Source organism: Crinia signifera, chromosome 5, assembly GCF_055691185.1.
Source record: "Crinia signifera chromosome 5, ASM5569118v1, whole genome shotgun sequence".
Taxonomy (NCBI): Eukaryota; Metazoa; Chordata; class Amphibia; order Anura; family Myobatrachidae; genus Crinia; species Crinia signifera.
The window spans coordinates 261959289-261980299 of NC_139221.1; the positions used below are offsets into that span (position 1 = coordinate 261959289).

Below are 21011 nucleotides of genomic sequence, written 5' to 3' on the forward strand. Positions count from 1 at the left end.
ATATACTGGTAGGTTAGTTGTCTCCCAACAAACATGAACCCTAGTGTGTAAGTGTGTATGTGATTAGGATACACTAGATGGGACAAATGATTCTTATATATGTTTCTAGGATAAAAAGCGTCAAGCAAACTGTAGCTATTTAGAAGGACTGGCTGCTGTTGTGAAAATATTAGTAACCCACTATGCATATGCAATCAGTATATAGTGGATATTTGTTTGTATTCTTTTCCATAACTCCTAACATGACCCATTCCAGGAGGGACAACAATGCTCTGTTCCTGGACTTCCCTCTTAATTTATGATTGCCATCATCTGTGGTGAAACACCTTTCTTATCAATTAACCTGTTTAAAACAGGTAAAGTAATCATAAATTAAGAGGGAAGTCCAGGAATAGAGCATGATGTCCCTTCTGGAATGGGTCATTTTGGAAGGTATGCCTTTAATATAAATCATAATAATGTGAAAGTTTTATACACTTTCTTTCTTTCTTTCTTAATTGCGAATGCAATAACATTATTTACAGAATTTTCTGGTGGTTTTATACAATTTTTATCTGGTGGTTTTATGCATTTTCTCTCAGTGCTTGATAACATTGCAGGGGAATTCCTGTGACCACAACATCTGGGAGGAAGACTGGGAGATATTTGTGAGACAGTGATTTAATATAGTAAGCATAACCAGATATAGATTAGTTCCGGTGTGGTTAATTAATCAAATGGGCCACTCTTCGCATAGTCTTTTAAAAAAAAGACACTAGTGGATATTATGGGCCTTATTCTAGTTCACTCTTTCTGACAAAATCCTTCTTAGATGGACAAAACCATGTGCACTGCAGGGGGACAGATGTAAAATGTGCAGAGAGAATTAGATTTGGGTGAGTTATTTTTTTTCTGTGCAGGGTAAATACTGACTGCTTTATTTTTACACTGCAATATAGATCACACTTTGAAGTAAAACCCCACCCAAATCGAATTCTCTCTGCACAAGTAACATCTGCCCCACCTGCAGGGTACATGGTTTTGTCCACCTAAGAAGGATTTTGTCAGAAAGAGTGAACTAGAATAAGTTCCAATATGCTGTATTTTTATAATAATTTACTACACGATATGTTTACTTTTATTATATATATTTTTTTTTCGGATAACTTCTCAGGATTTGGAGAAGAAACGTCTTAAAGGGATTTTTTTTTTAAATCACAGAGCTGAATTTACAATTTTGTAGCTTTCTAATTACATTTGAGTATTTAATCTGTATGATGGTAAATTTTTACGTTTGTAAACAAGGCTACTACATGGTTTTGACTACCTTTGTATCCATTTATTGGTATGTCTACACATCCGCAGAGATACTGGGTGATATTTAATGGGTCGCGATGTTTAGTAAGGTTCTGAAATCGCACAATATTGCATTTTCCGAAATCAGGATTTTTTTTAAAAAAAATCAACGATTTAATGGGTTGCGAATTTGCGAGTGAAAAGTGCAATATTGTGCTATATGGTGTGATTTAAGTCATGAAAATGTGCAAATTTTAGTCATGAAAATTTACAAATTTGTGGACATGTGCAATTTTGGAGACATGGTAATGTGCGTTTTTTTGTAAAAAAAATTATAAAAGAAAACGGTGTTTGGTCCACCCTCCTGAGCATAACCAGCCCCAGCTCAAAGAGATGGTCCTGGTTTAAAAAAAATAATGGAGCAAAGCAAACAGGGTTCCCCTTGATTTTTTAAAACCAGCACCAGGCTCAAGGGCCGGTCCTGGTTCCTAAAAATATGAGGGACAAAACGAGTCCCCCGTATTTCAAGAACCAGCACTGGGCCCAACCAGCCAGCAGGTTAATGTCACAGCTGGGGGGAGACTTTTTATACAAGTCCCCCGGCCAAAGCATTCACCCCCTGACCAGTCAGTCTGGGTAGGGATCCTAGGGAAGTGGGGACCCCCCAATGAAGGGGTCCCCCCTCCAGAATTTAGCTGCCCAGGCTGAAGCCCGGGGCTGTTCCTGGTGCACCTGTGTGTTGGGCACCGGGCAAATGTTTGTGGAAAAAATAGGATCAACTATTGTGTATTGTTGTGGAACTACAAGTCCTAGCAAGCCTACACCACATGCAGGAACTTGGAGAACCACAAGTCCCAGCATGCAGGGCAATAAATGGCCCACTATGACCTGTAGTTCTATAACAGTACAAATACACATACGACCAGTAAAACTTTATTACATACTACAATCATCCACTCATACATTACTTAAGGGTCCACCGATAGCCTGTCCTCTTGTCCATGAAGAATCCATTTGGGTTTCTGTGGAAAGAAAATCATACTCACGTCTTTTGTGCTTCTCCGGCTCCACGGGAACGCTATACACACACTGTGAGCTGCTGTTTACATTTGTGGCTGCGCCCACAGACCAGGAGTTAAGCCCACCCACCAGCCAATCAAGATCGGGAATAGGAATTCACCAATCATGATTGGCTGGTGGGCGTGCCTAACTCCCGGTCTGAATGCACTGAAACACCTGATTCTGGTAGGTGATAAAATATAGAAAATCAATTTAAAATAAAATAACTTTCTTGTTGCATCACGTATAATACTTTAGTAGATTCTACATACACATTATGCATTTGTATGCAGCCTTGCAAATGCCGGGCCGCCCGCCCCCCTTCACAGGGCCTGGGAATGGATGTTTAACATAAACATCTATTCACAGCATGTGGGTGAACACTCACATCATTGGATGGTCGCCGACCATTGAATGATGTGGAACGTGCACACATATCTAAGTGACTCTCAAGACCTTTAGATTTGCATGCACCCTCGGAAGGAAGTGGGAGGGCAGCTGACATCCGGTCAGCTACCTGGCACGAACGTCACAGCATGATTACCATTAGAACACCCAGTGTTTATATGGGAAAAAGGACATTCCCATGGGCATGACTACACGCCGCCACCCCACGCCCCCCGGCCGTAGCCTTGGGTGCCTGCACCCAGCGAACAGTCTGTTCACCGAGGCATCACGCACCCGGCATATGCACATGTGCAGAAATGACCCTTCGCATGCGCATACGCCCACCATCAGTCCCCATGCGAATGGACCAGAATAACCCCCTATAGCCAATAGACTACATGTGCCAGGACCAAGTTAGGGAATGTTCTGCAAAGCGAAATACCTAGTAAACTTGACAGTTTCACAACCCCCATATCCAGATTACCAATCAGACAGATGGAGCTGCAGTTCCAGGGTTCCACACACATTAGGCTCATGAAAGCATGATGATTGGGTGTGGTACACGGGTCCAACAGTCGGGATCCCGACTGGCCAGACCCAGACAGCATGGTGCGCGCAACTACGCCACTTGCAGGCTCGCTGCGCTCGCCACCTATTTTATTCTCCCTCTATGGGGGTCGTGGACCCCCACAAGGGAAAATAGCAGGTGGCCGTCGGGAACCCGGCTGTCAGTGTTTTGACAGTCGGTATCCCAACGTCGGGAAAATGGCTGTGAGGATCCCGACTGTCGGGACCCTGTCCGGCACACTGATGATCACCAGACAGACATCAGCTGGCCCCATGGTCGGCCATAAATCATTAGTATTAAAATTGCTATTCTATTTTCCACACAATCATGCATTTTTTTGTATTTATATATATTTTATTTATTAACAGTTCCTTATATACAGTAGCGCACACATATTCCGGAACGTTTTACAGAGAATATTTGAACAGTCACATCAGTCCCTGCCCCAGTGGAGCTTACAATCTATATTCCCTACCACACACACACACACACAGACATTCTAGGGTAAATTTTTTGGGAGCCTATTAGCCTACCAGTATATTTTTGGATTGTGGGAGGAAACCGGAGTACCTGGAGTAAACTCACGCAAGTACGGGGAGAATATACAAACTCCACACAGTTAGAGCCATGGTGGGAATTGAACCCGTGACCTCAGCACTGTGAGGCAGTAATGCAAACCATTACACCATCCATACTGCCCCATATATTTAGGTAGACGTTGGGTCATATAGTGTGTGTGCTCTGCATGCCTACAAGGCATTACCCTCACCTCCTCCACTCCTCATAATAGGCCCCTGAACATTTTCAGCTCCCGGCCCATGAGGTCCTAGCAAACCACGGGGAAGCGGCTGCTGTCAGAGATGAACAGGCTTTGGCTGATATAGAGATATCTGCTATGCTCTCTCCATGGTACATTGCAATGATGTTTATTATTTTCCGGTAACCTATTTCTTTATGATAAAAACAATTGCAAGTGGAACAGTACAAGTGGAACTGTGCCTGGGCACAATATAAAGTAAAATGTGTATTTTATAGCACACATATGTGGGATAAGCATTTTTTTTTCAGGGAATGCATCTTAGTCACTTGTTTCAAAAAACAGAAATCTTAAAAGATATCCCGCTGTTTATATGGAGGTGAGCAAACTGTCAGTACCCTCTTGTGTTATCAGGCTGTGGAATTTATTGCATTAAAGTATCTGGAACTTATTGCTGTGAGGTAATACCTATCACTATGTGTTGCTAGCTTCTTTGATCACAGACTGAGCTTATGTCAGCAACTACTCCTCAGAAATCATACTGCGCTCTTATAACCAGTGCTGAAACATGTAATGCACCTGGGAATTGTTCCCAATAGCAGCAAATTGGCTATAACTTGTGGACTTGCTGCAGTAATGATTGCAGTTTGTACTAGAGAAAAAAGATTTTTATAAAGCTATATATTGCAGCTTCCTTGAAGAAGAAATCATTTACTTTGCATTAAATAAGCACAATGTCTGGTAATAAAATTGATCAGATTATGATCAGATTTCAGACATGATGCAAAATGCATTCAGTAGACCTCTAATGGGGCACCAGGGGAAGCCGAAATAGAATTGGCTGCTCAGCATGTATGTTTCATGTTTAGGTCTTTTCCAATCTAGAGACCCCTGTGTGGTCAGCATGTTCAGTGATCCGGTTGCTTACCAATGAACATTGCTCCGTCACCTCCTTTCACCCCTGTTTGAGCATCACTTGCTAATATGCTATTTTATAAATATGCTCAATCAAAAGCAGTTAAATCCATTATATGAAAGGCTTAATACCAGGAAGATGGGACAAACAGGGAGAGACAAAAGGTAAGACAGAAGGGAATGGGAGGAAGAGGGGGACATGGGAGGAACATGGAGAGGGACAGCAGGAGACAGAAGGAAAGGGAGAAGAACTGGGTAGACTATAAAACTGGGATGGCTAAGGATCATGGCAATAATATTAGAGCAATATTTCAAACTTTTTGGTTTCTTGAATAAGGGATGTAGTTATAATCCCGGCGGTCGGAATCCGGGCTTTCAAAATCCCGACACCGGAAACCCGACCGCCGAAATCCCGACACTTTCTCCCTCTATGGGTGTCCACGACACCCACAGAGGGAGAATAAATTAGTGTGCCGAGCGTAGCAAGGCACTGGGCCCACTGCATGGTGAGCGCAGCGAGCCCGCAAGGGGGGTGATCCACGTCCCCCCTTGTCGGGATTTCGGCGGCCGGGATTCTGACCGCTGGGATTCTGACCGCTGGGATTTCGGATCAAATCCATTAAAAATATGTGTTTTCCTTTTTTGGAAGGGTTCCTACAAATTAGACCTTATGAGTAGACACAGATAGACAATTCTCAGAGATGTAGTGATCACTTACATTTCACAGAAGAGACTCCCTGGGGCAAACAATCAGATTCTGGGCTTGATTTAGACATGCTCACTTGGGCTGAGAGTGTTCCGAGCCCAGCGAGTAGGTAAATGCCACCCCACCGAGCGCACACCCCCAACCCCTGTGCATGGTTGCGAATGCATATGCAGTCGTGCACACAGGTGGAAAATCATTCACCATCTAATGATTTTCTACCTGCTCACAGCACCTGCGAAGGCCATGGGGAGAAGGAGGATGCTGATGAAGTCAGCGCCACTCCCTCCCGACGCAAAGGGCACACCCACAAACGCCCACAGGGTGTCAATCAAAATTTTTTTTTTGCTAATAACCTCACTAGGGACATTTGTAACAGCACTACTGAGGACATGATATGTAACTGGCACTATATATGTACAAGAAAATGATTGCTTGGCATTCAAATTCAATATCTGAGATAGAACACAAATTTTGTTTCATGTTTTAAAACCTTGTTTTTTGAACAAATAAAATATATTTGTGTGCATTTCATGTGTTTGATGTGTTTATACAGCATAAATGCAAGATACTTCAAAATACATAATTGAAATATTAAAATATTCCAAAATACGGAATAATCCGTTATCCAAAATTCTCCTGGTCCCGAGCATTTTGGATACGGGATACTCAACCTGTACTTGTTTGTCATTTCTGTTTGGGCTACTGCCATTTTCTACTGAAAATATATATTGTGCCATTTGTGATTAACACTGTCAGGACACTCTTCTTTCTTGTGTATTTGACTCTTTTTTAATTTATTTAATTGTGTACATATTGGGCCTAATTCTGGTTCACTCACAAAAGCAAATTTTCTCTAATGGACAAAACTAAGTGCACTTCACGTGTGGCAGATGTAACATGTGCAGAGAGAGTGAGGTTTGGGTGCGGATTTTACTTCGAACTGATACAGAAACAAAATAACTCAACAATTATAACTCTCTCTGCACATGTTACATCTGCCCCCCTGCAGTGCACTTGATTTTGTCCATTAGAGAGAGAGCATTTGCTTTTGCGTGTGAACCTGAATCAGGCCCTAGAGTAATGCGATTTTGTTTTTACTACTAACACTGTCAAGCTACATTTGCCTGTATGAACTTCCCAGTTGTGAAAAATGTATATAACACATGTAACAGTGACAGGAAAATTGGGCCATACTTGCCTACATTTTGTCACTCCTATGCAGAAGCCCGGAGAGGAGCCGATACTGCGAGTCAGGGGGCGGGACAAGGCTAACGTCACCAAGCCCTGCCCCCATGACAGTCAAAAGCAGCAATATCGGGTCTGCGGATTGGAGGAGGGGCTAAAATGATGCAATTTGCGTCATTTTAGCCCCGTCTGCGGACCTGCAAAATACGTACTTTAATACTGCGGGGTAGGGGGTGCGGGGACTGGAGGGGCAATGCGGGAGACTTGCCCACCTTCCCGGGGGGGGGGGGGGGGGCTGATTTGTGGGAGTCTCCAGCCTTCCGGGAGGGTAGGTAAGTATGAGGTGGGCCCCTCTCAGCTCTAGTACCTACGTTCCCTGCATCCACGGTAGCTCCTCTGTGGCAGTAATACAACAAAATGCATCAAACTCCCCATTCGCCAAGCACAGTAGGTTCTTTGTTTACATCATATATATTATTTTATTAATGTGGTATCCACTATCATTTGTGCACATTTAAAGTAAGGAGAAAAGCCAGTTAAAAGGTGCAAATTTGCACCAAAATAAACCAGATGTAAAGAGTGGAAATATAATTATTTGGAAAAGTACTGTTTGTTTTAGGAATGCATATGTGGAGGGCTAAACATTAGACTTATGATTTAGAATTGCACAAAGATGTGACCCCCTCCCAACAGAGATCATTCCCCCAAAACATGTTATGTACAACCCTAGACTTGCAGCACAACATATGCAAAACTGTCTATTATAGCTGCATTTATTTCTACCTGTAAATGAGGCCCAGTATGTGCACAGAAAAGCCAGCAAAATAGTTGCATAGACAATTTCACATGTGCACTAAGAGTTAATGGCCACAAGCAGGAAGTTCATGCTTTAAAACAACTCTCCATAGTCAGCTGCTGTTTTACTCTCTGCCAGCAGGGTGTGCTATGATCTTCATTTCTGTGTATTCTGTACATCTGTACTACAACCTTAATGTTATCTTGCCTGTAAACAGCAGTAGTAGATAGAGGGTTCTAAAGTCATATAAAATAAATTACCTTTATCATGAAATTCCTGCGGGTAGCTAGAAAAAGAATAAGAAAACACAAATTATTATTATCATGCTATTTTCTGTTATTTAGGAAAACAGAGGAATTACGTAACCCAAATAAAAAGTTCATGCTATAATTATATAGTAGCTATGTAATAAAATGAAGAATATTTGCCCTGGAGGTGTCATCTCTGCTGTACTTGCCAGTGTAATAACTGAGTTCCACCACCTCTAATGGTGATGTGGAACATTTTAACCTCAACATTGGTCCTGCACAGTCATTCTCACAGAAAGACATTCTACTTTGCAAGGGGATGCCAAAAACCCTACCACTAGCCCTGTCTCTGCCTAATGGGGCTAGGGGCATTTTTGGGGTTGGGATCGTTCAGTATACAGCAACTTTTCCCAACCCCAAAAGTGTAACTTCAATTTCAGATTAAAGCATTTGAAGTGATTTACACACCTTGTATTCCAATGTCACCTGCCAGTACTGTTGATTACAGCATACCTCCCAACTGTGGAGGAGTTGGAAGCGGGACGCAGCTGAATCGCAGCTGAAGCGCCGCAGGCGCGTTGAAAATTTCGGGGGATGTGGCCTAATTTGGGGGAGTGGCCTATACTTGCAGCTCTCCCGCTAGGCCACGCCCCCATTTTGCCAATATGGGGGCATGACCCAGAGGCTCTGTGAGCCTCTAGCCATGCCCCCAGCCCCCTGGCTACGGGAATAGACGCTGTGTGCATGCGCACAGCGTTTATTCCCCGCTGCTTAGCAGCCGACAGGGGGGACTCCCAACAGCCCCCCTCACCGCGGGACACTGCTGGCCGCGGGAGGGACAGCGGGACAGGCCCTGATAATCGGGACTGTCCCGCTGTAATCGGGACTGTTGGGAGGTATGATTACAGTAATGTAACATTATAATTAAAGATTATCCTTTCCTGTAAGGCAAAGTCTTATAATAGTTCAGGGTTGCCGACTTTAGAAAGCTCCTCTCCGGGAGAAACCCGGAGAGGAGACTTTCAGCAGGAGTTCGGGGGCGGGGCTTAAACATGACATCATTAAGCCCCGCCGCATGAAGGAAAGTGCCTCAATTTGACAATCTCCGCGGAGGGGGCGGGGCTTAACGACACAATGATGACACTTTGGCCTCCGGAGATCGTCAGAAAAAGGTAATTTAAATGCCATTCTGGGAGGGTAGGCAACCCTGTAATAGTTTGTGCAAAATCCAAAAATAAAATCTACAGATAGGTTTATTGGCTTCGAACTAAAATTAACCTTAGAATGTCTGTGTGTGTGTGTAAATGTGGTAGGGAATATAAATTGAAAGCTCCACTGGGGCAGGGACTGATGTGAATGTTCAAATATTCTCTGTAAAGCGTTGCGTAATATGTATGCGCTATATAAGAAACTGTTAATAAATAATAAATAAAGTGTGTTTTGATTAAAGGCAGAGGCATTAGCAGGGGTTAAAGTGAGGGAGAACAGGGTGGGGCTGAGTTCCACCTTTACCACAGCATTGAACAATAATTCCAACAGAAAAGTCTGTCCCAGCGGCTTCTTCTTCTGGCACGGTGTATGTGATGTCATGCCATCACTGCAGCTGAAGTGAAGAAGAGCCACTAAGAGGAGCCGGCTCTGTGAATGCTGAAGACAAGGTTAGAGGCAGCTGGAGGGACACAGATTCGACAATCGTTGGCCATTTCCGACAACAGAGATTCAAAACTGACAGCCTTCAATGCTGTCGGAAACCTTTTCCACCTTTCAGAAATACAACCTTGTAGTGGCAAGAAAAACACTGGGCGTGCCGGAAAAAATGCTGGGAGTGTCGGGGAACACACCAAGCCGGCTTAGGGGAGGGTTTGTGACATCAGCTTCAGCCTGGATATGCCTGTTTTTCATGGCAGCGCTGAGTAATTCTCAGGCTATGTAGCGCCTGCAAGGACTTGTGCCCTATGTAAAAATCATTCAGCAGTGAGCCTGTACGAAGAGTTATGGACATATTTGCATGGATGAGAACAGATGTGCACCCGTACACATCCATTCGCACACCGAGCAACTTAAGGCCTGATTCAGACCTGTTTGCTAGGCTGCATATACTCGCAGCCTAGGGAGTAGGTCAGCACCACCGGCCGCCCCACCGAACGTCAACTTCCACATGAGCCAGCCGCATCCCCTCGCTAGCATGCGGGGGGAATGTGTACAAGAACAAATCCCATTGCAGGCAGCCAAAGGGGAGAAAAATCATTCGATTGTTGCCGACCATCGAATGATTTCTCTACCCATCAGATATAAAACAAATTCCTAGTATACGCAAGTATACCTGGCCAATAAAGCTGATTCTGATTCTGAAAGTCAGTCTAAAATGACTTTTATTTCTGCCACTGATCCTCGATCCTCGTCATGTGACATCAGTCGCCCAAGCAGGCAACGCCACTCCAGCATTCCCAGGAGAATGCCCAGCTTTTTCACGTGGACACCCATAAAACGCTGGGTGTTCCCCTGATGCCACCTACTTCCCACCCCCCTCCCTCCTTTGCCCGTGTGATATTCGCTGATGGCGTTTGCACAGGGAGTCTGCGCATACGCACACACAGGTAGGTAGATATAAAAACAAAGGCATTCAATGCTGTCTAGATTGTAAATGTAATAATACCTCTATAAGGATATAAAACAAAACCAATATATACCCCCAACAGTGCAGGTTTTCCAGGTCTCCACACAGAATCACAAGTGACATAATTAGCTCCACCTGTGGAATTTTAAAAAAGGGGCCAGATAATGAGTGCACTGTTGGGGGTACTTGAGGACCAGGGTTGGGAACCACTGTTCTATAGGGTTAGATCCTTCTATAGGGTTAGATCCTTCTATAGGGTTAGATCCTCCTATAGGCTGTGTTATGTTTATTCCTAGACAGCACCAGACATCTTTGTTATCAGTTTGTATTTTAGACCAACGATATGCCTATGAGAATTTCTGACTGATGCCTCCTGTTCCACTGATAGTAGCCACTATGAGCACAGCTTTAGCAGGTGGTCAGAAAATGAATTGGAAAATTCTAAACAGCTTTTTAACACCTTTTTTTGGGGTAGTCAGAAATTAAAGGTGTGATAATTGATTTAGATATATATACGGGTCATTCCACTTTTGGCTGCAATATTTTGACATTTTCGTTGGTGGAATTTGACCTTAAGTTTTTTGCATGGAGTCCCCACTGTGATTTTTGTTTCGCCAATAATTCAAACCACACATTTATTCCTGATTTATTTATAGACAAAAAATCCACGAAATGTGGGGGTTTACATGATCTCTGCAATGTACAGTACTACAGAGCCGGATTAAGCGGGGCCCAGGGGGTCAGTACCCCTGGGCCTCCTGTCTTAAGGGGCCCCCTCCCAGAAGCTGCTCTGCCCCTCCTCACATGCTGCATGCAACATTCAGCTCTGCAATTGCGGAGGCTAGAGATTGCATGAAACACTTGTGCTGACCGAGAGGAGGGGAGATGGAGGTGCAATCATAATACTGTAACTCAATTGCATACATTTTGGTCTTTATCTTGGTTGACTCACAAGGCTGCGAGTTTCGCAGCCTTGCGTGTCCACCAAGGGCCGCCTGCCACCCACGCGATTAGGCTGCACACGAGTAGGCTGCAATGTCGGTTTCTACACAAAAACAGGAGCCAGATGTTGCTCAAAATGCAGCATGCGGTTTCTGTCACTGGGTAGGAGCTAGTATTTTGGTGTCCCCCCAGTGTGAGCCAACCCCCCTTGTGACACCACTGGGCGAGGCTCCTCTTGCTGCTGGCAGACAATATTCCAAGGTATGTGCATACTTATTTCTATTTACATTTAAAATGAAATATATATAGATATATTTAGTCATATTATAAAACTTTACATATGTATTTCTACACGACCCAAATTTGATTTCTATATATATATATTTTTTTTTTTAAATTTTGTCATCTTATATTTTAAGGTTAAAAGCTTTTTAGAATAGACACTGAAGATGTCAGTATTGGAGTGGTAATTTGTGAGAAGTGACACATTTGTTCTAGAGACACCTTTTATATATAAATTGTTACATAAATGATATTTGCCTGTTGTGCTGGGACTATAAAATTTGCATTAGGTTAATCAATATGTGTGCACATCTTATCTGTAGGTGTCAGGAATAATGTCAGAAATTGGATAATGTCGACATGCAGATAATGGATGATTGGAATTAATTATCATATTTGGAAACATCTTCAAAGCCATATACATGATAGGGAGCAGCAGCCAATGCAAATGTTTAGGTTGGGTGACATGAATTGCTTGTGTTTGATTTGGTAACTACAAAACAATAAAAAAACAGCAACACTGTACACACACACACACACACACACATAAATATATATTTGCGTGTGTATCATTGTAAGTATATAATGTTAACATCTACATATACGTACTTAAGTTTAATATCCTTTATTTTCTTTATAAGGGTTTCCTTCTTTTCTTTGGCCTTTTTTGATAATGTTTCTGCTTTTAAGGTATCAGAGAGAAAAGCTTCCAATTCTAGAAAAGAAAAAGTAAAGTCAGACGACAACAAAAAAAGAATTCCGAATTTTAATCACAGAAAAGTTTTGTTTTTGTATTTATGATTATGACGACATTAATCATGAAGCCATTGTGCTAAGTTGCCGGTCGTAAATCTAGTTGTTGACAATTTGCTTTATTATCCATTTATATAATAAAATTCATATAATAAAAATGCATTTTTTTTAAAAAAAAAATGTGCCCTCTAAGTTGGAAATTTACTAAGATCTAAGAAACTTACTAAAATGCCCTCATTTGTACCCAATCGATCTTGAGATTCACAGCCCAGCACTCACCGGGGGGGGGGGGGGGGGGGATTTACTAAGATAAAGTTCTATTTGACATGAGATGTTGCTATGGGTAACCAATTACAATCCACTTCTGATTTATTTAGTACCTTCTAGAAAATAATAGATAGTATCTGGTTGCCCATAGCAACATCTGAATTAGAACTCATAGTCAATTTTCCCCACCATCTAACCATCGAATGTATTTCCCCCTGGTCACAGATGTTGTTTCCTGCTATTGGGTATAGGCTGCTAATGAGTTGCAATAGCTTCAGTAAGTGTCTATTTTATTTCTGGGCAGCAGCTTCTAAATCAGGCCTATAATGCATTCAATTGAATTCATAATCTATCAAAATGTATCCTTAGAACACCCAAACCTTCCCCCAATCTATGAAAGCACAAACATGCGCTAAAACTCACAATTGGGGAGTATCTATCATTAGCACCAGCTCTTGTATCAATGTTCACACAGTTTTTATGATTAGCTCATCCAGCTGTGACAACCCAGGTCCTTATATTTATTCTGGGGTGTTGGCAGCATGTCTGTGCGTAAAAATCTATGTTTGGTGTGGATGTCATCAACCTCAGAGTAGATGCCTGATTGACTCTACTGGACTTAATTGATATTTTTGGGGGATGGAGTGAATCCAATAATTAGAACAATCTGTGTTTTGCACTATACGGTACACAAGTGTCTGCATTCTCACTTGACCACAAAAGCAGAACTTTGATCATAGATTTTTTAGAAAAATTATATTATTTTTGCACTCTCTTTATGGGCGGGATGTACTTTCATACACAGCCCCTCTCCACCGCACATCGCCAGCTACCACAAAGATAACAATCACATTTGCCCCAACATAAGTGATTATTATCGCAAAGGACAGCTCTTGCATAGCATTGCGCCGGCTATGTGGCAGCGGGTCCCTGGCGGCTCCCCCTCCTCCCTTACCCAGCTGATGCTGCTGCCGCCTCCTCCCCCTGCACCTGTAAGGGGATGCAGGGGCTAGGGAGGAGGAGGTTACTGTTGTGCTGCCTGGACACAGGTGAGGGGGGGGGGGTGCATCGTTGCTGAAGGGTGGGGGTTGCAGCGAAAACCCAGCGTATAGGTTTTCCTTCATATCAAACTGCTATAGATCTTGGGGGTTTTACGTTTAGTGCAGCTCACCCAATGTATTAAGTAATGGAAAAAGTGTACCATTACCATTATACTTGCACAGCATCAATAAATTTCCTAAACAATCTACCTGAGCTCTCCTTAAATAAACGCCCTATACTTTGAATTGTAGAATCAGCCTAGCCGATGTATTGGTGGGGAGATCTAGAGACAGGTAATGGGCGGGATGCACTAATGCAAAAATGCAGTAAAAACCCAGTTATCTGGGTTTTTACTGCATTTTGAAATGCACTAATACCCGATCAGTGGGTTACAGTGACAGGGGATGTGACCAGCAAAAGGCTCCTGCAGCAGCAGCTGGCCAGGTAAGGGAGGAGGGGGAACTGCTGGGGAGCCGCTGGGGACCCGCTTCCACATCCCCGGGTGCATTGCAAAGGGCAGCACTCAAGAGCTGTCCATTGCAATTATTATCGCATATGTTAGTGCATATGCAATAATTATCTATGCAGTAGGCAGCAATTTGCGACGTAGAGAGGCTGCGGATGATAGTACATTCCGCTCATTGACTATTACTATTCCTTCCCGTCACGTATAAAGCCAACACCAAACTGTCAAGTAACCAAGGGTGGGTGTTAACTTTCACAAACAAAAGTGTTGAAATCAAAATATCCTCTGCACTAGTTACATAAATGGGCCATAAGAACACCCCCCCCCCACCAAACCATATCTATATGCTGACCTCCTCTAAACTCCACCTACCAACTACTGTGCAAATTGGAACAGACTTGGGGTTTCATTTTCTACATGTACACGGAATGCATTACCTCCCTCAGGTCTTCAATAGTTGACACTTAAAATACAGATCTAGCCGTGCACATCTATCTGGCGCCAATCGCCATGTGTGACTAGTGTGGCTACTCTTGTGATCTCGCCGTTATGTACATGCTTCTATTTTGCTCCTGCTGGTCATAAAAATGCACATCACAGCATGGCGATTCAGAGCCGCGGGTGCGAATTTTGCGCAACAAACGGGAGCAAGCCATGGTGATAGATGGGGAAAGATGTGGGCACCTACATCTGTAAATTACTTTATAAGAAGGCTTAAAGGAAACTAAACTCCAATCTGTTCACATGGGGACCAATGTTTGGCGTTTGCGCATGTGCAGCCGCATTTCTGCGCATGAGCATACACCGGGTGCATGCAGTCACGGCGAATAGACGGTTTGCCGGGTGCACGCACCAAAGATTGTGGGCAGGGGGCATGGGGCGGCGATAGTCCATGGGAACACCCAGCATTTCATGGGTGTTCCCATGAAAATGCTGGGCATTCACATAGATATCACCTAGGCCCTTATTCTGATTGACGCGGACTTTACCGCATACTTTCGGATCGCGTCTTTACGGCGTCTGCGCATGCGTGGAGAACGCAACGCGCATGTGCCACGCCTTGACTCGGTACCAGTTCGGCCAGATCCCGTCCAGAACTGTTCACCGCTATCATTCGGGAAATAGGGGCGTATTATGGGCGTCATGCGGAATGACACATGGGCGTAGTTTCAAAGTGGGCAAAACGGGGCGGAAACATGGGCGGACACGGGGGAGTACACTTATGTTGGGGGGCGTACATTCGGAAACCACTCCGAATGCACGCGATCAAAAAGGGCAGAAATGTGCGGTGTCCACAAGTGTACTATTGCTTTGCGGACACCACTCGTTCATGCGGTAGGCGAACGTACGCCTAATGACTACAACCATTAACACCTGAACCTAATAGAATCTACTCCTTTACTCATTACTCACTAATAGGCCGCTTGTCAGTGCTTTAATTGAAACCATTGCTGCTTCAAGGAAACCTTACTAGTCCCCCACATATGCTGTACTTGTCAGACACTTTCAAACTGCTAACAATGGACATGACAGAATATTAATACTAGCAATACACATGTGTATTTGACATGTACTCATGAAACCACACATTTTGGGTAAAGTAAACACATTTATTTATATTCATGTCACAGTCAATGCCAGTGTGATGCAATGACCATAAAATAATACATACAAACAATAAACAACATGGCAGGAATGCAGCAAAATAAATAATAATACAAAACAAATATAATTGCACACAGATGGACTCCAGCACCTCCTATGTGCCACTGCACATGCAGCCAGTGGGAAATGAGGAGGCTGCTGGCCCTTCTACAGCAGGGCAAGCTGCACCTGACCATTCAACAGCAGGGCACCCTACACCTGGCCCTTCTGCAGCAGGCCAACCTGCAGCTGGCTCATATGCACCATCAGCAGAATCATTTGGAACACAACCGGGGACTTCACAAGATAGTACCATGGCCATCACTTCAAGTACAGCTGACAGTAATGGCAGGCAAAAGAGGGCAACAGGGGAACCACAAAGGACATATGAAGCAAGGGCTCAGCTGGTTACCCTCAGCACGTGATTGGACACAAGAAGCTGACACACACAGCACAATGGAAGATTTGGGAACACATAACGGCGGAGATTAATGCAGCCACAAGTTCATTTCCGACCACGTTTGGCCTTGGTAGGCTCCTTGGCCTGTGCAGCAGCTCTTCGGGGACGGCCAGATGCTGGGGCAGGTGGAGCAGATGATGTGGAGGGGTTGGCTGGTCTACCCCTCCTGCCAGCAGGGAGTGTTGCCGGTGGTAATGCACCAGAAACGGATGCCATTAGGACCCTGTTGCTGGTAACCAGCTCCACCATAAGCTCATTATGGTGGAGGAGGAGATCATTTTGGCGGGTGGCTTGCTCGGCCAGCACCTGAGCACTTGCAGCCATGGCCTGCATGCTCGCAGCCATGGACTGCTGGGTGCTGACCAAGCTCGCCAGGATCTCCTCGGTCCTACGCACCCGTTCTGATGCCAAGTCTCCCTGCTGGTTGATGTCCCCAAGCACCTCGGCCAAGGCGGCCAAATCGACTTGGCCCGATGCCTGCTGCTGCACAGGCCTACCTCTGGGGCCAGGTGGCACGGACTCCTCCACCTCCTGAACAGAGTCGTCACCAAGCGGTGGGGTGTCTGTGGGAAAAGATAAACACAATTAGGAGACATTCTACGATAATTACTTGCACAAGTTTATGGCATGACCAATATTTACCTTCCAGAAAAGACGCAAACACTTCAGCTGGGGCCTCGCTATCCATCGTGCTCACCCCCCTGATCTCCTCAACTGATATACAGCTCTCGGCCATCACCTCCAGGGGGGTGAGCTCTAGCCCTGATGGCATGGGGCCGGCCCCAGATGTCTGGCTGTGTTCCCACCGCTTGGTCATCTTCCTCTTCAGGTTGGTTTTGAAGTCCTGCCACCTGCAATGTAAGTTGACATATTAATACATGTCACTCCCAATGTTAGCTGTTGCAGCCATTGCTCTGTGCTACATATTACAACATGTGATTAATGTCCCATATATAATATTACATGCAACTATGATATCAACCGTTACAATACACATTCACAATCACCCTACTCTAACTCTCAACGAAAGAACATGGCAATAATGTATGTGTATCGTAACAACCTCACGGCCCATTTGCTAAATGCATCTAAGCATCAATTCAATCATTACTTGGCTATTACTGGCCACATGTATCACAAAACAACTTGCCTCTTCTTCACATGGTCCGTCTCACGAACTTGTGGCGCTACTTCATTAATCTCTGCCGTTATCTGTTCCCAAATCTTCCATCTGCGTGTGTGTGTCAGCTTCTCGGATGGACACTCTATCCAATCACGTGCTCGGGGAACCAGGATGGCCAGCTCCTGTGCTTCATATGCCTTATTTTTTTTGGGTGGTTCCGCTGTTGCACTGGCTCGCCCCTTGCCACGTCCCTGGCCACGCCCCCTGGCACCAGTCGCTGCACTTGAAGTGCTGGCCATGGTACTACCTTGTGAAGTCCCCTGTTGTGTTCCAAACAATTCTGCTGATGGTGGATATGAGCCAGCTGCAGGTTGGCCTGCTGCAGAAGGGCCAGGTGTAGGTTGCCCTGCTGTAGAATGGTCAGGTGCAGGTTCCCCTGCTGTAGAAGGGGCAGCAGCCTCCTCATTACCCACTGGCCGCATGTGCAGTGGCACATAGGTGGTGCTGGAGTCCATCTGGTCAAATAGTTGCTGCAGCACTGGGTCCACCTCTGGTTGGGATCCAGACATGTTAGCAACAACATTGTCACCTTCTAATACACCTTTATATACTGTTTGTGTAATCTGTTTGGCGGACATCAGCGGCAGCTGCGTTCCGTGCGTGAGCGTACGTCGCTGTTTTTTCGCGCCGCATACGGTGGCGGAAATTCCATTGTGTAAAACCTGGCGAAAGTTCTACATGAAATACTGGTCACCAATGCTAACATTGCATAGAATCTTCTGATACACCTGTGACTATTGCACAATACACATGCTATTTGCTAGCATGACATGACATTTCATTCATGACTACTGTGGTATTGTGGCGTTTTAGTGCAAGCTAAAAGTAGCCCAATCCCTTAGAGAATCCAGCCCACAAGTCATGCAATACTCATCTCTACTGTTATAGACCACACATGTGAGAGCCCTATAAATAGTGACTTCCTGCTAGAATCATTTGTCTCCAGATCTGGACTTGTCAGGGTCTAAGGTAAGCTCTTCCATGCTCCTTGTAGATATGATATCCATTAACAATGTAAGTGTATGAATGTATGCACCATTGCCTCACTGACTACAGATTGTTGGGCCAGCAAAGTGGTGTATCATTATTGCAACATGTCACATGTTCACTATTTCACTCACAGGTCTTCAACCTGTGTGGGTTCATCTATTGCAGGACAACATGTCCCAGCAATAGATGAAATGTGTCATAGTACATGATGTCGGCAAAAAATGCTGACACCTTTATCTGTGTGTTTTGGACGGTGTGTATTGAGTTCATATTATTGTGTCATCATTAGAGAGTCAAATGGATCTGCGGGATTTCACGGGGCGGCCATCTATTGTACGTATTGAAGGCTACAAATCTATTTGTAGTGGGATATGGCCATTATGTGCATAGGTGCATCAGTATTTATGTTCATTTCTTTATAGGTTGCTGAAGCTATTATGCGCTACATGGAGAGGAGGCTAAGGGCACTTGCGGCTCTCCCCACTCGTCGGCCAAGGAGGCCAGGACATGCTAGAATCTATCGCACACGGGTGACTCTGTTTGCTATGCCCGATGATGAGGTACTTACTAGGTACCGGTTACCGCCACATGTAATTCTGGATCTGCTCACCTTAATTCAGAGCGATCTGGAACCTCTACACGGGATCACGACAGCAATTCCGCCTCACACACAGCTGCTGGCGGTGTTGCATTTCTGCGCCTCAGGATCATTCCAACAAGTAGTGGCAGTACTTGCTGGAATATCTCAGCCGGCCTTCTGCCGAATCCTGAGGCGTGTGACGTCGGCCATGTTCAGGCGCAAGGGGCACTTCATGGCCATGACATTTGCCACCGAGACCCTGCGCAGAAGCCAGCAGGCCTTCCATCAAATTGCTGGCTTCCCTAATGTGATAGGGGCTGTGGATGGCACCCATGTACCATTTGTGCCTCCATCTCGAAGTGAGAAGATATATAGGAACCGCAAATTGTTCCACTCACTGAACGTGATGGTGGTATGTGGCCCATCCATGGAGATTCTCGCCTTCAACTCGAAGTTTCCCGGAAGTGCCCATGACTCTCATGTCATCCGACAAACCGGGATATGGCAAAGACTCCAAGAGCTGGAAGGCCGTGATGCGTGGGTTCTGGGTGACTCCGGTTACCCATGTACGCCCTGGCTACTTACGCCGTACAGCTACCCAGCACCGGGCCCACAGGAGGCATTCAATCGGGCGCATGTTGCCACCAGGCAAGTGGTGGAGCGCTCAATTGGCCTTTTAAAAGGTCGATTTAGAGTGCTCCACCGCACTGGTGGTGACTTACAATATGCGCCTGAAATGGTGTCGAGGATCGTGGGCCTGTGTATATTTTTCCACAACATTGCTGTGCGGCGTGAGATACCCTTTGATGAGTGGGAGGTACCATCTGAGCCGCAAGATCCGCCCATGCGCCCATCCCGCGCCCCTGAATGCCGGAGGGGATACCAGCTGCGGGACTCTGTGGCGCAAAGATACTTCAGGTACATGTTATCGAGTTGACAGAACACACCAATTATTGTAAAAATCAGCCCTTCAAATAAGTACAGTGTGTTAGTTGTCAGTGTTACAACACGAAAATTAGCCAGCCTGCCCTCCTAATGGCAAAGAAATAGGAGATATTTATCATATGTGCTTAGTTTTGGGGGAAGTTAAATATAGGTGCTAATTATTATACCTTGTTCAAGGGATCTTATGTGTTTGTTATATCTTCATTATTGTAGTTGATACTATCCCTGATGACTGGTGAGTACATTGATTTATTCTGTAATGTGTTTGGGATTTTTTCATGTGTTGATGTCTGATTTGTTTGCAGATATATATATATATATATATATATATATGCTATTAGAATTTATTCACATGTTTCAACATTTCAAGGAGCAGGCAGCCAGGCAGGCAGGCAGGCAGCCAGGCAGGCAGGCAGGCAGCCAGGCAGGCAGGCAGGCAGGCAGGCAGGCAGGGCTGGTGTATAATGCTGGTCTCAGGATACCTGCAAGTGTGTGTATGTGTCTTTTACACATAAATGTACGCATACACATAGATGCATAGAGTAAATAATGCTAAGTACAGCTAGGCGTTGCTAAGCTATAGCACGCGTTGCTTGGCGGAGCGAGGCGTCATTGGATTTGCTAAGTGCATACACACTGTGTTTTATATATATCAGATTTGTTCATTGCCATACATCAACACTACTGTTTTGAAGGCATGCGAATTTGTCACCATTTGTGTTGGCGCAGACACGCTGTTCATGTAAAGATGAACAATAAAGTTATTAACACAAATAACTGTGATCAACCAATGCCACCACCTGATTGGTTGATAGATGCCATTGTCAACATGGCGGAGACACGAAGGGCAGAACCCTTCACACATGCGGAGCTGAGGGTTCTTGTCTCCGTCATGGAGACAAGGCTGGGCCGTGCGGGGCCGTTTATCACAAACCGCCATAAGCG

General features: G+C 44.7%; 1 protein-coding gene across 1 annotated transcript in view; it reads right to left on the bottom strand.

The window, feature by feature from the left end:
- Positions 1 to 21011, bottom strand: part of SKAP2 (src kinase associated phosphoprotein 2) — a 257554-nt gene that overhangs the window by 207168 nt on the left and 29375 nt on the right. Inside the window, exons 2-3 of the mRNA XM_083188933.1 lie at positions 12347 to 12452; positions 7909 to 7934 (exon numbers count right to left, since the gene is read on the bottom strand). Coding sequence (XP_083045059.1) covers positions 7909 to 7934; positions 12347 to 12452 — 132 coding nt within the window. The remainder of the gene's footprint in view (positions 1 to 7908; positions 7935 to 12346; positions 12453 to 21011) is intronic.